Source organism: Apaloderma vittatum, unplaced genomic scaffold, assembly GCF_000703405.1.
Source record: "Apaloderma vittatum isolate BGI_N311 unplaced genomic scaffold, ASM70340v1 scaffold30722, whole genome shotgun sequence".
In the NCBI taxonomy this organism is placed as follows: Eukaryota; Metazoa; Chordata; class Aves; order Trogoniformes; family Trogonidae; genus Apaloderma; species Apaloderma vittatum.
The window spans coordinates 2,419-22,865 of NW_009705758.1; the positions used below are offsets into that span (position 1 = coordinate 2,419).

Below are 20,447 nucleotides of genomic sequence, written 5' to 3' on the forward strand. Positions count from 1 at the left end.
TTCATGAACTACACACTTCCTTGATTTCCTTTCTTTTTTTAAACAAGTTTGTAACATCAAAGATGCCAAAGGGTAATATAAGCTACAATAATATTCAACAGAACTTAATCTAAACCTTATGTTGTAATAATTTATTCAAATTAACTGTATTCTTCTGTATTTATATTTTCGGTATTTATTATGAATGATATGGAATTTGATGTATTTATTGTGGCTTATTACTGCAGTGTATATATTACAAGAAATGAGCGTTTTTAAGTCTTAACATTAGGGTTTTTGTTAATTAGTGGCACTTGTATCGGCTGTATTTTTATTATATATTGTACAATATATATTGTCCATTTGTTTGCAATGAAGTAAACAGGTTTCTACGTTACGTCCCTGGCTGCCAGTGCCTTGTGCATCTTCTTTCCGCTCCGCAGGCACTAGACATCCCTCTCTGGGCTAACAGAGCCCGAATTAGTGCTGCTCCTCCTCCCCCAGACCTGCAGAGCCTCTGGAGCTGGGCTGCGAAATCTCCAGCATTTCTCCCATTCCTTCCTCGTAGTCTGAGAGCGTAAAGAGAAACAGGTTTGGGTTTGTGGTTTTTTGGTTGTTGTTGCGGTTTGGGGGTTTCTGTTTACTTTAATCAGCACACAAATATTTAAGAAATGAACATAAATGCTTTGTTAGGTTTATCCTTCTGCCCTTCAGTGGTACTACTGCCTGCACTTTGGCCAGTGGAATAACCTACATGATTCAACTGCACCTATCGTGGAGAATTTAATAATTTTGGTTATAAACGAACGAAAGAATTGTTTTCAACAGCTGTTAGGAAAAATTTTGCAACAGCTCTCTCTGGTGGACAATTTGCAGTCATTTTATACAACAAATCCTTTCAATGGCTACAAGGGCATATAAAGCTTACTGTTAAATTTCAGGACAACTGCTTCATTATTTTGAAAACTGCTCATCAACATTGCTTCTTTATGAAAATAATTACCAGCCACGGTTGTCTGCCATCTATTCATTGAGATTTATTAAAGTTGAGCTGTACACTTGTAAAAGGCAAGTTATCCTTTAGTGTGCATTAATGACAAATTATGTATGTCTGAAGTATTTGCATTTACAAAAAAAACCCCGATAAAGATCAGCTCTTGTTCTCTGGATTATTAAAAAAAAAGTTCTCACAGGAGTTAAGGTAGCATTTTAATTTGTTAGGAGTTAGAATGCATTAAACACCTCCTGTCACACTGCTTTTTTGCATGGCCATGACCTTTGATGAACAGCACTGCTACAGGGCTTCTGGTTAAGCCATCCTGACCCAGAAGATGGTGGGAAGCAGCTCGCACCCAGGTGTTTTAATTCAGGGCACCAGGACGCCACTTCAGAAGGAGGAAGAGGTAACACTAAGGTTCAGCTGTAAGTTGATCGAGGACTTGTGCTCACGTAATGTTTTTACTCACACTAGTATAAAGCAGCAATGACTCCTGAGGGTAATGAAACAAAACTCTTACGTACGGTGAGCTGGCCAAGCCCCGCTGCAGTTAATGATGTCACAACCAGGCAGAGCTACGAACAGCCAGTGGAACCTCCTGTCAACGGGGGGGAGCTGCACAGAGCCACCAGCCCGGAACTCCGACAATATTTAGGATTTGCTGGGAGTAAGGCTGAGCTGGCCTTGCCTGAAATCAGGCTTTCTCCAGTGCCTGGCATCACTTTACTGATGTAGAAGGGAGCAGGGTTAATGATGACGCTAGCTTTTCTGGGCAGCTTCAGCAGTTTATCTCGCTGTCTCACTGCTGTACGGATTTTTACACGCTGTGCATGTAACAGTATTTCTTCCCCCTCTCCCCCGGCATAACACCATTGCTGAAGTGCTCTGAGTTTGAAAAAAGGCAGTAAAAGAGCCAGAGAACACCACCCGCCCCGCAACAAACTGATTTTCAGCATCACAAACTCTTGGTGGTCCTTGCTCATTCAGTTGTTATCTTTTAGATGAATTAGAACTACCAAAAGGATCTCTTCAGAAGCTGAGCTCAGCAGTCACATCTGTTAAGTTAACAAAAGACGGGCTCCCTTCCCACTATTAGAAATAAAAAAACACCCCACATCATCCATCCATCCATCCATCTCTATAGATAAATAAGCATTTCTGTAATTATATTAGTTATTTACCAGGACAAAAAGACAAATTTAATATTAGTGCATTTTGTCCTAGTCAGTCTTAAATACCCACCCCCTCAAATTCACAGCTTTGCATTTGATCATGCAGCCAAATATTTTTTGTCTTCCCTTAAAAAAAATTAATTTTCGTTCCTTTTGGCAGCCACGGCTTGTTCCTTAATCTCGCTCATCGTACGCACACAGTACTTAAAAGCGTTTTCTCAATGACAGTTACTGGCTGCATCTAACAGGCCCTGATCTTATTGCTCAACTTTCCAGTGTTACGTGCACCTTTCTTGAGATTCCGATCATTAGAGTTCATTATTAAGCTGGCTGATATTACATCTCCAATTTTGTTCCATTTTAATAGGTACTACAGATGTTCAACACAATTCTTTCAACAAGCTGCAAAGCCTAAGCAACTTTTTACCTCTGATGTTTTCCATCTCTACATAATAACAACACTGGCACTTCTAGACAACGATGTCTTTTCCTTTTCTTTATTCTGCTGCTTCCTTCCTAGAAGTTTATTATTTTAATTTCATAGCCATTTTCCTCCCATACCATAACACATGCAAATTTAAGGTTATTTTTAAATCTCCATAATTTGCAGAAAAGCAATTAAGTCTTCTCCAAATCAGAATATAAAATTTTAGTATGAAAGAGAGTTTATCTTAACATTAAGTGCAATTTTATGTGAGTGTAGATGCTTTAAGGGTGGGATGGTCATTAGTATCACATCCATATCCTGCAGCAAACATTTCCAAGTGTACATCCCTGCTCTTACAGAGCACGTTTCTTGTGCAGAAAAGTTGCCTTCATTAAAGACATCTTGAGATAATCACAGTCAGAAAATGGGCATGATTGTTGATCACAATGGAAGACTAACTGGAGGGTGATTAACAACTATGCATCCAGTAAAATAACCAAAGAAATAATATATATATATATATTTAAATACTTAATCAAAGGAAGGCTGTTTATGAAGTCATAGCTCTACATGATGTATTGAAATACACTTGGGGATGCTGACAAGAATACAATATTTCATGAAAAGAGCGAGCAGAATAGTTAGGAAGGTCAAAGCCTCACCTGAGCTGATACAACTGAGGTCAGTCCTTTGTAAAAGGGGAAACAGCGAGAACAAGAAAAAAAAAAATCAACATTCAAGTGTTTGCACAAGAAATTTTGTACGGATAAATATGAGAAACTTTTCAAGTAAACATTGCATAAATCACTGAAAGGTAGAAAAAATGGGTTTAGTGGATAATGTAATTTAAAAGCAATAATCAGCAAAATGTTTAAAAAATTAGTGTTAAGCAGCTGGGAAATCTATTACAGTATAACTTTGTCATAAATGTTAAAGTTCAGGATATATAAAAAGCCTCTACAAGAAGTTTTGGCTACACAAAACGAGATTAGCATCAGTATAAACAGATTTTGCATTAAAATAATCACACATTTCATTGACAATGATTTTTTCTTTTAGAAAAGAATTGACTTGCTAGAAGCTGAGCACAGTGTGGTAGCATATTTGGCTTTAACCTGAAGGTCAAATGTTTCATTTTTCAAGTGAAGGAACTTTAAAAATAATGAGAAATGTTCACTGAGTAAAGTAAATGATTAGAAAAAGAAAACTTAAGTCAACCAGTTGAGCATAAGAATATACAGATAAAGTGTCTCTGGTTTTAGGCAGTATACAGTAATTTCTTGTAACTCTAGAGAGAAAACTAGTCTTCTTCAGAAGTACTTAGAATATGTTGAAAACCAACATACACACGGTCCCCAAGATGAAAGAGGACTACAGGGTCCATGAGTCAACGGTCAGCATGTAAAGTCTTATTAAAGTCACAGAATTGTTGTAAACATTTTTCTTAATTGGGATCTCAATCATCTTTGGTACAACAGACTCCGAGGGAATCTCTGATGACACATTTTGCTTCCAACTTAAATAAGAGGGAAAAGAATCGGTTTAAACATTTGCATCACTTAAAATGCATTATACCTATATGATTAGTGTTTAGAATGCATCTTTTCTTTTAATAAAATGTTCCAGGCCTATAAATATCAAAACTTAATTGTTCTGGCCAAAGATCCACTTCTGGAAGGGGTCTGACGGGTTACAGGATGCCAAGCTGGGATGTTCTCCATTCCCCGTGAGGCACATATGTAGCGCTGCATTGTACAGGGTTTGATCCTGAAGGGAGGGAAAAAGGAGGAAAAAAGTCAGCAGACAATAAGCATGATATTCTCTCCCCCACTGCCCTTCCTTTTTAGCCGAGTTCATTGTTGTTAAAAAGTAAGGCCAGTACAGAGGGCACCCAGCAAACAAGTGTGAGTAGGATGCAAGTGCCAACTTTTGTTAGGAATTTTTAAAAAAATATTTTAGAAGATACAAAACATTTGGACTGACTTCCAGGTGGATGCTCAGACACACACTAAAGGATTTAAACTGTTCTTCTACTTTATATTTAAAATAGTGCAATCATCAGGATTTGATCTGGTAACTGAAAAGCTGAATTTAGCTATATTTTCCTCCCAGAAATAAACTTACTGCTTTTTGGCTCCATAGTTTTGTTTTTTGGGGTTTTCTCTTTTATTGGAAATCAAGAATTAATTCATATAAAAGATCACCGATAAAAATGCTGATTCACTGTGCAGTCTACATACCTTTTGATGCAACCACTGCTCTTCCCCAGCAACAAAGGTTTTCTGGCCTTTATAGTTACATTCACGAAGCTGCACGGGTCCTTTAGAAGCATGTAGACAAAGCTCCTTCTGAATGTTATGTCGAATTTCATGGTGTGCAGAATATTCAAAGTACTATTCAAATAATTTTTAAAATGTCAGTAAATAAACACAAATGAGTATTTAACTAAATTAACCCCCTGAAATTCCAGTACACAAAGTAATAGATTTCTTTCCTTATTCAGCAATTTGAGAGTGTACAGAATCATTTCTCTGATTTTTAGCTTTTAAGAAAAAAAAAAAGTGTTTACAAATCTAAAAGCATTTTTTAATACTGATGAAATGGAATATATTCAAAAGTACCTAAAGGTATAAATTGTAAATGACACTTGGTGCATATGTGTTATGAGACAAGCTCCCCCAGGAGTCACATAGAATTCGAGGACACAAGCTGAAGAGACAAGAGAGTTGCATGGAGAGCTGAAATCTTGGCATTTTGTTAACTTGAAAAATTTTTATTCATTTTTTTGGATGGATTTTGTTTTTTCCTAGAGCAACAAAAACAATATTTGTCCCACGGAACAATACTGATTGCTGTAGGTCAACTTTTGCTGCTTGGTCTAAACAGCAAAAGCTGACAAGAGGATGCTCTTATGTTGTGCCGTGAGCCAGCCATTAGAAAAGTAACATAAGCACGTACTGTAATTTTACTCTTACTTGCTCACAGCGAAGCACTCTTAAGGCTCAGGTGTTCTAGGCTATCACTCCAGTCTGCCCAGGGATTTAACTCTAACAGGTACAGACCCAGCTGTCCTGTTACAGCTCTAGCACCATCCCGCCATCCCGGTCTCTTCCCTCTCTCCCTCGTTAAGCAGCAGAGTTCCTATCGTCACATCCCGGTTCCACCGCTCCCTGGCTCTGGGTGTCAGCCTTCTTCACCACGTCCTTCCTGGGACTGTTAGGACCAGGCTGAGCTGGCTGCCCTTGGCTTTCAGCTGCCTGTCCCACCGGCCAGCTCCTGCCTCCTCCCTGGCTGAGCAACAGGCGGGCGCCTCGCCCTGACGTCTCTGCCCCCAGCGTGACTCCCTGCAACAGGAGTGCCCGCAGCCACTTAGCCCTCAGACACAGCGATTTACATCTGTTCATCTGACTTCATGCGTTCTCATTTAGCTTTGGAACTCCAGTTGGCTTTCAGCTGCCTGTCCCACCGGCCAGCTCCTGCCTCCTCCCTGGCTGAGCAACAGGCGGGCGCCTCGCCCTGACGTCTCTGCCCCCAGCGTGACTCCCTGCAACAGGAGTGCCCGCAGCCACTTAGCCCTCAGACACAGCGATTTACATCTGTTCATCTGACTTCATGCGTTCTCATTTAGCTTTGGAACTCCAGTATCTCTGCAAGCCCTGAAAATAAGACTTGAAAGCTACTTTTAAAACTTCATTACGTTTGGATACTGAGACGCTACTGAGATGGACAGGTTGCCAGACCCATAATATTCTAAGGAAGAATGATGAACAACTGACGTACAACTCTGAAAACTAGGTTCTCTCTTCCGTTCCCTTCTCCCATCTCAAATATATGGACAAAGATGACAGGCAGCATGTAAAATTTCAGCCTACATAGCTAAAGACTGGAAAATAACACAAGCTAACTGAAAATAAGTAATGAAAAGGCTTAAGTAAGCAAATATGCACATCCCTTAGCATTACCAGCAAACCTGCATTAAAGTTTTCTGAAGGCTGGCATTCAAAGGAATTCAGATTGCTATTTTATGGCAGGAGGAAAAACAAAAACCAGAACACTCGAAAGCAAAGCATTTTAGTATAGTCCAAGATAACTTGGAGAGAGATGACAACAGAAGCATACAGCAGGTCTCTTAGTACAACGTCATGATACAGTGTTCCCACATTAATGACTGTGACAATGTGAAGAGGCTAATATAGTATTAATCAACAACAGAATAAATAAAAAAAAGTTAAACACTGTAAGAAGCGAACTTCGAAGGGTAGTTATTAACCTAGACAGTATCCCATCTCCCACAAAAATTGATTAGGAAAGTATCAACTAGGATAACGTGTCTGACTTAACATAGTGCCATCAAGAGATGGCTTTTAAGAGTAGATTTTATTAAAAAAAAGAAAAATTACAACTATATTCTAAAAAAAACTTTTAAAACTTTGTTGGCCTTTAGTTCTTAAGGTTCTGCAAATAACAACTTGTATTCAGCAAATTTTAAAGCAATAGACAAGGGTTCGTTTCTGGGCAGGGAAGGAGATGTTACTTTTATTAGTATTACAGTAGTGCCTGAAGGATTCAGCATCCAACATCTATTGCAACAGATGCAATAGACAGAAGAAACCAAGCACCGCTGCCGCCTCCAGGAGCTGTATGTCAGAGCTCTTTCTGGACAGATTCGATCCCATTAGTCACTTGCATTAGGCAGTACAGGACAGACCACTTTGACCTCACACTACGAGGCTGCAAGCACGAGAGGGAAGGGGGCTCAGGCCTGGCCACTCGGTCTCCCATTGCCCGGATTCCCAACATCTTCCTTGACAGTGCGAGTCCTGGTGGCAGAGAAAGAAGTAACAGGAGGAAGCATAAGGACAGGTAGAATTAAGAAGACAACACTTACAAGAAAGTAGCAAGGGCAGGCTTTTGCAGAGAAAGGAGAGATCAAGTGGAACAGTGCAACTGGTTTAGAAATCTGAATCTGTGTGCGGAACATGAACTGTCAGAAGTGGGACACAACAGGAACAGCAGTGTGAAATTCTCAAGAAATCGTGTATTAGAAATGAGGCTGTTTAAAATAAATTAAAAGCTTTAATGTGGTAAAGTTAAAGCTGAACAGATCATAAAAATCCGATGCCAAATATTTTACCTGATTTCCTCCAAGCCCATGACAGGAATACATAATCAATGGTTTGCCACCATGGTTATTTTCACCAACGTCCAGACACATGCGGTTACCTATGTTTTTTAACTGAAGAAAGGATGTTATCAGAAAGCAGCTCAGTGGGCATGACAAAAAATTAAAACTGTCTCACCTGTATACAAAACTAACCTGGTTAACAACAACTACAGCTGTTAGCTCGTTTCTACTTTCTGTTGTGCTCAGATCTAAAAACCCTGGTCTCTCAGTCAGTATTTTCTAACCAAAAGCCTAGTAACCACATTGCGGTTGTCTGCAGCCACACACTGAATTATTAAGCTAGTGGTGTACACGGTTACTGTTATTCAGATTATGATTTGAACACATACACCTGAAATGCTCAAAATCAGAGGAAGGGAACATTTTATTTGTAGATACATGCTAAGCATTCACATTCACCTCAAACTAAGAATTATTAGCAGTTTCTTTTTTTGTTGTGGTTGTTTCAGCAATGCGACGTTTGAGTCGCTTGTCATAGGAAATGCAATGTTTTTTAAAAACAAGCAAACACGTAACTATAAACACACATTTTTCTCATCATAAACCTACATGAACTAAAAGTTCTCTCAGACTATGTAAAGCTAAATTTACTTTGATAAATCGGGAAATCTCTCACCACTGGCTTATTACTTCCTAGTGATAAGCAGACTGTCGCTTATCTTAGCAGGCTGGAAGATCCCGTTAAGCAAGGCTCCTGTTCTTAAAAAGCTTTGCTTAAATTTTATATTGGCAAAGCCATAAAATACTCAACTAGCAAGGTTTGCAGGAGATATCCTTTGTCCAGAGTAGCAACCGAAAACCCTAAAGCTGTTAATGACAGCTGAAATGTAAGTGCTATGGCTAAGGCAGCACAAAAGAATAGCAAACTTCCTGGATTATAGAAGACTATAGAAAATAATAAAAATTAAACTTACATATCCAGAAAACAAAGGATTCAGATCTGGCACATATGCTTCTGGATAAACATTACTGAGATACCAGGTAAAATTTTTACAATGCAGACGCTGCCTTAAATCGAGTCTTTTTGAGATGTCTCCAAATGTTTTCTGTTACAGGAAGGAAATTAAGGAAGGTTGGAAGAGAAATATACTATTACTAATAGGAATTTTGTATATATAAATCTATACTGTCCATACAAATCTGTACTGCAGCATTAAACAAGTTTTAAGCTTCACTTCCTGATTTTTTTTAATACTGTACTACTACAGTGACTGATGTTGTTAAGTGTGGGAACACCACCACCATCCTGACTGCAGCATTTCAAAGCATTTGCACCAGCAAACAACAGAAGCATCCTGAGCCCCAGCAGTTTTAACCCAGTGCCATGAAGCGAGAAAGTACAAACGAGACCGTTCTGATGACAGCTATAGAAAGCTAACTGATCTCACCACAAAGAGTGAGATGAAATAATGAACTGGATTAATTAAATAATCAGGATAATGTACAATTAGTACAATGCAGAGTCTCTGCGACAAAATTCAGCTGTCTAGCTGCTAAACATGCTCAGGAAATCTAATGCTATTAGTGATACAATAGTCACAAAAAAATTTATCATACAATGGGAAAAAAACAACTGGTGAAAGAATGAAGTTCCACAAAACATACAAAAATAAATAAAACAGCACCCAAACTCTCTGAATTTAAGTTTTTAAGCAGATAGACAATGGATAACCATAACTGAATAAACTTTATTCTGCAGCTACAGAACAACAAAACCTGCTTATTAAGAGAGAGACTTGAGACTAAAGAGACATTGTGTTTCTCACTCCAAAAAAGTTATTTTGCATTTTCTATGCTCAATAGCTTTTCTAATGCTCTTCTAGTAGTTCCAGTAGCCACTCAGTGTAAAAAAATCAGGATTTTAGAGAATGTATGGAAAACCTCTATCAGTCAAAACACTCAACACTATCATTGCCCAAACATTTAAGTTTCTTCATGTTTGTTAAGGCCACAGCACTAAGCAAACCGAACTGTCTTTTCACTAAAGTATCTAGAATCCTTACATACTTTGTCAATAAATAACTTTTGCTCACCAAAACTTTCAACGCAGCAAGTGTGATTTCTAATACCAGCACCACCACCTACTTGTTTCACAATTTTTGCTGCCTCTGTGTTTCTTCGGTAAAATATTTCCTTATATTCATCCATCCACACTTCTGCAAGGCGGACTTGATTACGTGTGATCACTTGAGTACCTTTTGGGAAAGTATGGGGACTCTTGCTGCGAAAGACATGGCCAACAACAGAGCAAGGCATGATCTCCAACTGTCCACCACATTGCCATACCTAATAATAACATTTTTTGTGTAAGTTTGCTGCAATTAGAATTAAGGGGTGGAAAAAAATCAGCAATGTTACTGTTCACCAGAAAAAAAAAAAACAACACACTAGTAAAAGTGCATATATCAGTCATACTATTAGCAGATTTCCTAATCAGGTAAACCTTGGAAATGTACATTTCAACTAGCAACACTAAACACATTTAAAAAAAAATCAGTTCGGTGAGCATATCTGTATTTTATTTCATTGGTCATTAGTAATTCATTTTCCATGTCCTAGCTGGCAGATACAACGAGAGAAGTCAAGATCTAAAACTAATTTGTCCTGAAACATCTTGTACGCTGTCAGTATGGAGACCAATGCTAATTAAGTACTAAACTTACTCTGAAAGACATTTCAATATTTTCACCTCCCCATATTTCCATTTCTTCATCATAGCTTCCAATGTGTTCAAAGTAGTCTTTTGATATTGAAAAGAGACCTCCAGCAAATGTAGGTGTTCTGCAAAAAGAGAAATTTGCCGAGGAAGACAGCATTCAAATAGGTAAGGTTTTTAAATAATAGATGTAAACAACTGTGCTAGGAAGTTTCCATGCATTTGTGTTTCACTACATTGATACATTTTCCTGACACAGACAATATTACAAGCAATTAAATCTGCCCACATTGAGTCTCATTTTACTGTCATTTGCTAACAACAGGTTTAGACTAATGACTACTGGTATAAAAGACAACATCAGGAAAAAGAACATATTTTTCCTGAATGGAGGGTACCAAGCAAAGTTATTCTTTCTCCAGATGAGCAAGCTGTCTGCGGCCAAAGCGCACACAGTTATCAAATGCACCACCATAACAGTCTAATACTTTGGTGCTCTGAAACTTTGTTGTCATCCTTTCAAGGATGATGAATGAGGAGCCTGAATCTGTCTCACTGAAAAGAACTGTTAATGAACCTCCTCTTTTCTCTCCCTCCTAACAAAAAAAAGATATATAGAAATTACTTATTATCTTCCCAGTCTATGTAGAAAAAAGGGAATGCAGGGCAATTACTGTCTTAAGAAGGCAGTATATTTTTATGTAAGTATATTTTTATGAAAGCTTTAAAATTTAAAATGTGTTTCTTAAAAGTTTTACAAAAAAAACATCTAAGATGCTAAAATTTCTGGTCATACTTATCTGAACATGTTCATTTACAAACTGCTGTTGGTAATGAAAAAACATTAAAATTGAAGGATTGAGAATACTATTCAAATTTTATTTACCTAATTGGAGAGGCTTCACTTTTTCTTCTTTCATTTTCATGTTTAGGAAGGGACTCCCATCCAAATGACAAACTCCAGTCGAAATTTCCTCTGTTGTGGCTATGCCCATAAGGAGATGGTTTACTGAATTCAAAAGTATTGAGATCTATAGAAGCAATATCAGGACTTACAACAGCGACAGGGTTCTCAGCTATTCTTGCCAGTAATGGCTCTAACCAGCCATAAAAGCATTCACCTGTGGAGAAAATGGGAACAAGCACTGAATTTTTACTCCACTCTATTTTAACATGTCCATAGCAAGACAATATGCATTGCTTTTAAATAACATTGCTAATTATACTTTGAATAATAGAAGATACCAATAGGAATGACGATACATTGTTCAGAATTCACAAAAAAATCTGCAAGGTGAAATCAGACAACAGGGCTATGAAGCAGACCTGGCATAGCTTGAGGTTACACTTACAATGAGCATCCAGAAAGGTGAGAGTCTCTCCTGTTGCTACGGAAGCTCCCAGCAACCGTGCGGTGATTAGGCCTTTTCTTTCCTTTTGACGGACTACTTTAACTATCTGAAATTGTTTCACGTATTCATCTAGTTCATCATGCAAGTATTCTAGAAAAAGAAATCAGTTTCGGGATATTCAGTGTATGTACACGCCACTGCCTGAACTTTTACATTATTCAACTAACCAGATAAGCAACACACACTAACCCCAGGAATGACCTGAACATTAAAGCAGTAAACAATTCCTGACTACCGAACGTTATTTTTAGGGGACAAGTTTTGTCGGGGGGGGGGGTGTTGATAGGAAGAGGTGACTAGCAGAGCACATGAGATGGAACACAACAAATATTCTAAAAGAGAAAGGAAATGTGCTAGAACATCCCTTCTGCAGCGTTAACAGAGTATCAATTCAAAATTCATTTTCAGAGCACACAAATCATATGCCTACTTACTCAAGCTCTCTGCAGAACACGACATTTTTTCCTTAACGGCAGCACATGCTGCACACAATTTTGAAAGGCTACAATATTTACAACAGCAACAGAAGCTATATAAAAAACCTCAAGTCTGCAGAATTTGAGAAACAGCCCCTCACTCCTCACTAAACATCCCACATCGTCTTCCTTCCTCTGCCCATTCTTAGTATTAAACTGTACTACTGAAGACACTTCACATCCAGCTGTGTCAGTGTATCAAATACAAGCTTGCAAAAAGTGTAAATACCTTATATATAGGCATATAGCTATAGACATGTTCGTCTGAAGTTAAGCAGACAATGTTTTCTGATCATGCTCAGTATACATTCAATTATTCTGGGCAGTCAGCTTGAGTATTGAAAACTATTTTTTCATTACATAACTTTACTTTCCAGGAAAGACATTTCCCTTCCTATTAATGAAATCAATTTGCATAAAGACAATCACTATGATAAAATACAAACTGCTACAAGCATTGGCCAATTTATCCTTGCATACTTAATTCTATAAACTGTAATTGCTTTGAAGCACAAATTACAGAGCTACTTGTCATGCAACCAGTTATGTAGTTTAAACAGCACCGAAATTGGAATAATGAGAAATAGGGTTTAAAAACCTTTTAGAGGACAAGAATTTCATATCTGAATACCCTATGAAAAAATAAAGGATGGGGGAGAATTATTTTATATTTTATAGAAAAAGGAACAAAACCACTTAGAATACCATTACACATGTAAATGGTGGTAAAGTGCTATTCTCTTTTAACCAATTTATCTGCAATCCTAATCTGTTTTAAATCAAAAAAAAACACACCAACAAACAAAAAGAGAAAGACTTCTTACCATCCACACTGGCATCATCCACCAAAATAATCTCCTTTAGCAGTATGGCAGGAGAGGTGTACATCACGCTGTGAACAGTTCGAAGGAGAGTAGACCAGGCTTCATTATGAAAAACTATTATAATACTTGTGGTGGGCAATGGCGGGCAGCGCTTAAACTTCTGTTCAATGCACCTACAGGTTAGAAAGTGTCAATTGTTACAAAATGGAAAATAAGTTTTGACCCAAACTCTTACATGAAACCTTTCTCTTCCTAGTACAAAGTCCCCATGTGTTGCCTGATCTAGCTGAGAGGCGTCCCTGCCCATGGCAGGGGGGTTGGACTAGATGATCTCTAAGGTCCCTTCCAGCCTGGGCCAGTCTAGGATTCTATGAAAGCTTTATCAGTATGCACATGAGATATTTCAGCTTCTCCACTTTCTATCCCAGTTTTGGAGTGCAAAGACAGGTGTTCACAACGGAGAAGCTGTACAAAATATTTTTCAAAAATATAACGCGTAAGAATTCCACTTGAACAACTGACTCAGTTTTTCTTCTGTCTCACAAACATTTGAGTATGTTTCATGTAGCATCCAGACCTTTTTCAGAAAATAATATGTTGCTCTACTGAGAGCAGCAGGTACTGAGCTGCAAAATCAGACTTTAGGACACCATTACTGTTGAAACCCCCAAATACAAAGAATATTTATTAGAAGAATGCAGAGTTTGCAATGAAAAATAGAACAGATCTAATTCAGGACTTCAAAATTTTGTAGAAATTCCATACATTAGGCCAGTATATTTTGTTTAAGGTAAACAATTTTAAACCCACAGTTGATGCATTCTGAACACAACTTTAAATCTAATTTCAAGTGAGGATGACAAGACGACACTTCCGTATTCATAAGCTGCACTCTTACTGTTTCTTGCCTGTGAGCTTCAGAGACAGGAGGACTCCCCAGGGTAATTACCACAGCCACTGCCTCCCAAAGCACACAGGAAAAACTCACCCGTTATGCTCCAGCAAATGCTGTTGTGAGCTGCGATACATGAGATATCCATAGCAGCAGCAGCAGCTCAGTACAGTCAGTCCCTTCTCACCCAGGCAGCTGGGAACGTATAATCTGACACTGACACAGGGACTGCTCAGAATCAAACCCCACTCTACGCAAGCCTTACGGTCTGTATTAATACATTTTTTTCAATACTGCAAGATTGCTGAGATGTTCCAATGACTTGTTCAACAGCCTAAATCTCACAATTTATCAAATTCTGCTGGTGGTTTTATTAACATTGAATATTAAAAAAAAAGGGAGGGAGGTGGGAGGAGGAAATGCTGTTTAAACTTGGAAGAAGTTTAAACCATATTTTTAGTTTTCTTCTAAGTAAAACTTAGCAGGAAGGTGACGCAGAATTTGTAGCTTAAAGGCAAAAGCAGAAAAACTTATTTAAATATGGTTACTTTGAATTCAAAACCATGAAAGCAGGGAGCCTTTCTAAATATTCTTGGCTTTGGCACCGTGGATCATTTTGTACAGCCAATCATTATGTATAGCTAGGAGACTTTCCTAAACTATCACCTAATGCTGAACTCAAAACACTTTGCAATCGTTATTTCTGACAAGTTTTTCGACTCTCAGGACATACACATTTCAACATACTCAGGAGGTCGAGTGTCTGGTCCAAGATCTCGGTGTAAAGAAATCCTATCACTTGCAAATGCATTAAAACAGTGTTTTTCTTCTCCACGCTGTTTTTCTTTCTCTTCTTCTGAATTTAAACTGATGGGTTTAAATGCTTTACCAGAAGCTCCAGGTGCATTAGGATCTTGAAGGGGTCGATCTAGAAAGGGTTTTAGTTCCATGGCAGTGTAGTGTCCTGGCAAACAGTGTTTCTCCCCAGGAATCTTAGTGTGCCTAACAGGTGCTTTTATCTGCATTTTTGGCTTTGCACCTTTGATATTGTTCATAGCATTTATCATTAGACCTAATACACGACTTTTCTTTGCAATAACTGGTTCAACTCCTGCTTCATCTTTAAAATCTTGAACACCCACTTCTCTTTGTAATAAAAATAAAAATACCAGAAAGACAAACACAATAATGCTAAACTTCCAAAGTTTCCAGTGAAAAAATAATTTCTTGAATAGTTTAGGTGTTTTTTTCAAAGCCATTCTAGTTTTAAAAAATTATCACAAGACAAAAGTTTCTGTGAATGATGTTCTTCAAATAGGTCACAGCATTTCCTGAAACTGTAACACCTGTAAATTAAAACAAAAAGCATTAATTTAAATATCTAGTATATTCAAAAATTTAAACCCAAAAGCAATTAATTGGCAGGAACGAATTCACATCTCTCGGCTGTCAAACATTATGTGCCCGTCACTTAAACATGTGTCAAACCTGTCTATAAGATACCCAAAATACATCTTCCCCGATTGGTTGATTTGGGGTTTTGTTTTTTTAATACACTTCAAATAGAAGTAGCAGAAAGGAGGCATACCACTAATAACAGGACACTGGTTCTACAGAATGCCACTACTTCACATTAATTTTATTCCAAATATTGAAAATTGTTTAAAAGTAGAGAAAAGTGTTGTTTTAAGTCTTCTAGAAGACAGGAATTTTAGTTCAAAGATGAGATAGAAGGAAATCAGATAGAATCAATACAGTAAGTTCAAGTTGCATGTAAGAAAGACTTGTAAGACTTAAGCAATCAGCAGTGGGAAATTTTTATATTAATATAGTTATATAGTATAAATGTTCAATGCAGACAATATGGGTAACTCAGAGTAGGTTAATTTAGCCTACGGATCATGTAGTCATCCTGTATATTTTTTCCTTCACTTGTACTGGGTTTTCTGGCATGTGCTGCTGCAATTCATCAAGAGAACATGTCACAGAGCTCTCCTCTTCAGGAACTCTGCCACCATTTTTTTTTCACAGACAAGCAATTACTCAGCAGCTTTCAAAAAGACAGGGAACTATGGAAAACATTTGAGGACAACCAGAATCCAAGGGAATGGAAAACTGGTGGTTTACAAGTTTTGGGAAAAACAGCAACTAGCCTAAATTCAAAGCACAGCTTTATTTTTTTGCAAGTTGCATGTATGTGAAGCGAGAAAAGAAATACGCAGCATCTAGATAAAAGTCACAGTTACTTCCCACTTGCTAACTGCAAAAAAACTACTTTTCTATTTCATCCTTTGAAATACAAACAGATTACGCATTTCTTAATTGAAATAACACATGCTGAGGAAGAGATTTAACCTATAGAAAACAAAAAACCTCACCTGGTTTCCTTCAAGAATTTGCAGGATAAGTTAAGGATCTGACCTTGTCACATGACTTTATTTCAATGCTTAAGTCAGCTTTTTTAATAAATCCATGCATTCAAACAACAGCTTTACCACAGAGCTACTGTTATAAGAATACAGAGGGAAAGGTCATTACAGCATTGCCACAGACAGCAAAAGGTACCAAAAATGTGCTTCACAAGGTTGACTAAATTTCCAAGAAAACTCATTAAAAAAAAAGTCCAGTCTACTTCTGTCTCACACATTATTTTCCCACTTTTCATTGGTGCTGAAAAAGTTGCACTACAATACCAATACTGACATACTGCAAAACTTTCCTCTGGTGAGGACTGCAACAAATTTACCAAACTGCCAGACTAAAAAATGCTTTGTTTTCTCACAGTGTCTGGTGGTCTCACAATGTCTGTCAGACATCCACATGGCCACTCTCAATCCTCCCTCATTAACTTGACAGTGGGGAGAAAATAAATTGGAAAAGCACACAGGTCAACACAAGGACAGTGAGATCACTTACCAATTACTGTTCCACAGGAAACAGACTTGAAGATGTTGAATTTAGTTTATTGCCAATTAAAAATAGAGTAGAAGAGTAAAAAACAAAGACAAAACTAAAGTCACCTCCCCAGGTTCAACTTCACTCCTTACATTCCCAACTCCTCCTTCTCCCAAGTGGTACAAGAGGGACGGAGAATGAGTGCTGTGATCAGGTTGTAACAACTTCGTCTCTGCCACTCCTTCCTCTTCACACTTCTGCCCCGCTCCAACATGTGTCCTCTCCACAGGGTACAGTACTTCAGCAAAAGCTGCTCCAGCATGGGTCATCCACAGGTCACAGTCGCTGCCAGGATCTGGCTTTTCCCTGGGCTGCAGCTTCTCTCAGGGCATACCCACCCGTTCCTGGCTGCAGCACAGATACCTGCTCTGGCAGGGTTCTCTATGACCTGCAGGGAAATGCCTTCTTCACCGCGGTCTTCTCCGTGGGCTGCAGAGAATCTCTACTGTGGGGCCCAGAACATGTCCTCCTCTCCTTCCTTCACTGACCTTGGTGTCTGCAGGGTCGTTACTCTCACATCTTTCTCAATCCTCTCTCACAGCTGTGGTGAAGCATTTTTTACCCTTTCTCAAATACGTTATCACACAGGCACCTCCTGTTACACTGAGTGGTTCAGGTCTGGCCAGCAGCGTGTCTTGTTTTAGAGCTGGCTGGAGCCATCTGGGTCCAGCACAGGGCAGCCCCTGCCACCCCTGCAGCCCTCTCCACCTCCTACCCTTGCCACGTAAATGCAACACACAACGCAAACCACTAAGCATATGTAAACATCAACGCCCAACAGCAAGACTGGAACTTGTAAAACTACTATTGCTACATCTGCACAGGCTCTGCTACAGCATCTGCCATCTGATAACCAGGAACGTTTTTATTCACCATAAACCAGAAAATTACATTCCTGTTTGTCAGTGCACCATGCACGAGCACATATGATAATTAGTAAATATTAAAGCTTAGGAATCAATACACAAAGTAAATATATCTTCCTCAAGATCAGTTTTTCATATTTGAAGTACTTAATGTTATGAGAGAGGTCCAACAAGTTCTGTATCTCCCTGCCAGTCATTAGGCATGTTCAACCAGGCAAACACCTGGGGAGGGGGGCACAAGCACTGGTTGGCTGGTTGGTTTGTTTCCGAACATTGTTGACCTCAAATTTCTTTTATTGTCACTAAACATGCAAGAGCGTTCTCCAAGTTCCTCTAGGCCTGTCCCTCTTGGTAAAGAGACTTAAATCTGTCCCTGACAAGAGAAAGGTTAAGCTTTAACGAACATGATGGTATATAAGGTATGTCAAGAGAAGAGGTTAAATTTAATTCTATATAACAACACTGACTGTTCTACAATGAAATTATACTTAAATTTGAGAGCTTAGTATTTGAGACAAACAGTATTTACAACTGTCTCTTTTTGTTTAAATGAGCTGGCATAAGACTTCTCAAAGGGTAGAAAAATTACATGATATGGCTACAACATATCTGTTACCTGTCTTAAGTATCAGAGAAATTTTTAAACTAAATTTAAAAATTACTTTAGAGAGTTAAAGTTGCAGTTGACAGATTTCCATTGCACATCTTTGGCATTCCAAATTAACACTGACTTACGCTACACTATGTCATAATTTTTTTCCTAGTCTTATATATAAGCTTTGTCTTATGTCAAGCAACAAAAAGGGAAAATGGATTAGAAAATACCAAAGACTTCTTCCACAGATTTACAGTACATACTTCAGACTTCAGTTGCTGCTGGCTTTGATGCTGCCACCCTAACCTGTTCTTCACAAAACGCCACAAGTATGTACGTACATACTGGTGTTTTCATTTGGAATTATTTCCTGCACAAATTGAGCATATACAAATCCCTAGAATACTCATGATCAACACAACAGTCAAGATATGTAATTCAAGATAACCAAAACCTAAAATTCATCCAGAATATTTCTTGCAGTACCTGTGTTTTGCTCACATCTGCCTTCAGACAAATCATTTATAACGAGTAGACCAATGAGCAACCAAGACCACAGAGCAATGTATTCAGCATTTGCTTTCCTATGTAAAGACATTAACCTTTATCTGCATACACTTTTACTTTCTTTGACAACATATCTTCATGTATTGGATACATCTGTTTTGGCTGCTCAGGTCTAACTGCAGCAGGCTGCCATAAAACACTGGTGAAATGCGTGTGTTCCCAGAAATGAAAACACAACTTACCTACATGAGTTGTGCAACAGAGTGACACAACCCTTTCAACGTGGATTAGCACAGAGTGGCAGAATGCCAGGGGTTGGAAGGGGCCTCTGGAGATTGTCTAGTCCAAGCTCCCCACCAGAGCAGGTTCCCCAGGATGGCCTCCAGGCAGGTTCTGAATGTCTTCAGAGACGGAGACTCCACCACCTTTCTGGGCAGCCTGTTCCAGTGCTCTGACACCCTCCAAGTAAAGAAGTTCCTCCTCACGTTTAGATGGATCTTCCTGCATTCAAATCTGTGCCCGTTACCTCTTATCCTGTCTCTGGGCACCACTGGAAAAAGACCGGCACAATCCTCCGGACACCCACCCTGTCAGTATTTATAAGCACTGACAAGACCCCCCTTCAGTCCTCTCCAGACCAAAAAGCCCCAAAGCCGCTCAGCCATTCCTCACAGGAGAGATGGTCTAGTCCCCTGATCGTCTTCACAGCCCTTTGCTGTCCCCTCTCCAGAAGTCCCCTGTCCTGCTTGAACGAGGGGGCCCAGAACGGGACACGGCACTGCCGGCCAGGCCTCACCAGGGCAGAGCAGAGGGGAAGGTCACCTCCTCGACTCGCTGGCCACACTCTTCCTGATGCATGCGAGGATGCTGCTGGCCTTCTCGGCCACAAGGGCATTTGGCTGGCTCAGGGTCACCCTGTTGTCCACCAGCACTCCCAGGTCTCTTTCCACAGAGCTGCCTTCCAGCAGGTCAGCCCCTAACCTGTACACAGAGTTATTCCTCCCGAGGTGCAGCACTCTGTGCTTGCCCTTGTTGAATTTCACAAGGTTTCTCTCTGCCCAACCCTCCAGCCTGTCCAGGGCACACTGGATGGCAGCACAGGCTTCTGGTATGTCAGCCACCCCCCCCCGTTTTGTGTCATCGGCAAACTCGGTGAGGCTACAGGCTTCTGGTATGTCAGCCACCCCTCCCAGTTTTGTGTCATCGGCAAACTCGGTGAGGCTACGCTCAATCCCTTCATCTAGGTCATTTATGAATATATTGGACAGGACTAGACTCAGTACTGACACCCGGACCTCCAGCAGCACACACAGCAGCACACTGTGCACAGCAACAAATGCAAGTGATGTTTCTTTTTTAAAGAAAAGATCAAGTGATAGCCTTGGGAAGTGAACAAACAGGGCTTCCTTTGCTACAAACACACTGCAGATTCTCTGACGCAAATACTGAAGGTAGTTTTCTTGACAAAATACCCGATAGAGATACTGCTTAGAATAAGAGAAGA

General features: G+C 39.2%; 1 protein-coding gene across 1 annotated transcript; it reads right to left on the reverse strand.

The window, feature by feature from the left end:
- Positions 1-4,025: 4,025 nt before the first annotated feature.
- GALNT3 (polypeptide N-acetylgalactosaminyltransferase 3) lies at positions 4,026-15,369 on the reverse strand. The gene is made up of 10 exons (XM_009865560.1): positions 14,768-15,369; positions 13,129-13,301; positions 11,769-11,918; positions 11,303-11,537; positions 10,424-10,541; positions 9,846-10,046; positions 8,675-8,806; positions 7,710-7,811; positions 4,816-4,968; positions 4,026-4,342 (listed from the first exon to the last, which is right to left on the reverse strand). The coding sequence occupies exons 1-10, from the start codon at positions 15,277-15,279 to the stop codon at positions 4,220-4,222; spliced, it is 1,899 nt and encodes a 632-aa protein (XP_009863862.1). The 5' UTR covers positions 15,280-15,369; the 3' UTR covers positions 4,026-4,219.
- Between the last annotated feature and the right edge of the window lie 5,078 nt (positions 15,370-20,447).

What these genes read in the sequence shown, in the direction of transcription:
- GALNT3 (XM_009865560.1), bottom strand. Translation starts at nt 15,279, where the DNA reads ATGGCTTTGAAAAAAACACCTAAACTATTCAAGAAATTATTTTTTCAC. An exon ending in CACCTTTCTGGATGCTCATT is followed by an intron (nt 11,538 to 11,768) that starts GTAAGTGTAACC and finishes TTTTCTCCACAG; the next exon opens with GTGAATGCTTTTATGGCTGG. An exon ending in ATATTGAAATGTCTTTCAGA is followed by an intron (nt 10,047 to 10,423) that starts GTAAGTTTAGTA and finishes TGTTATTATTAG; the next exon opens with GTATGGCAATGTGGTGGACA.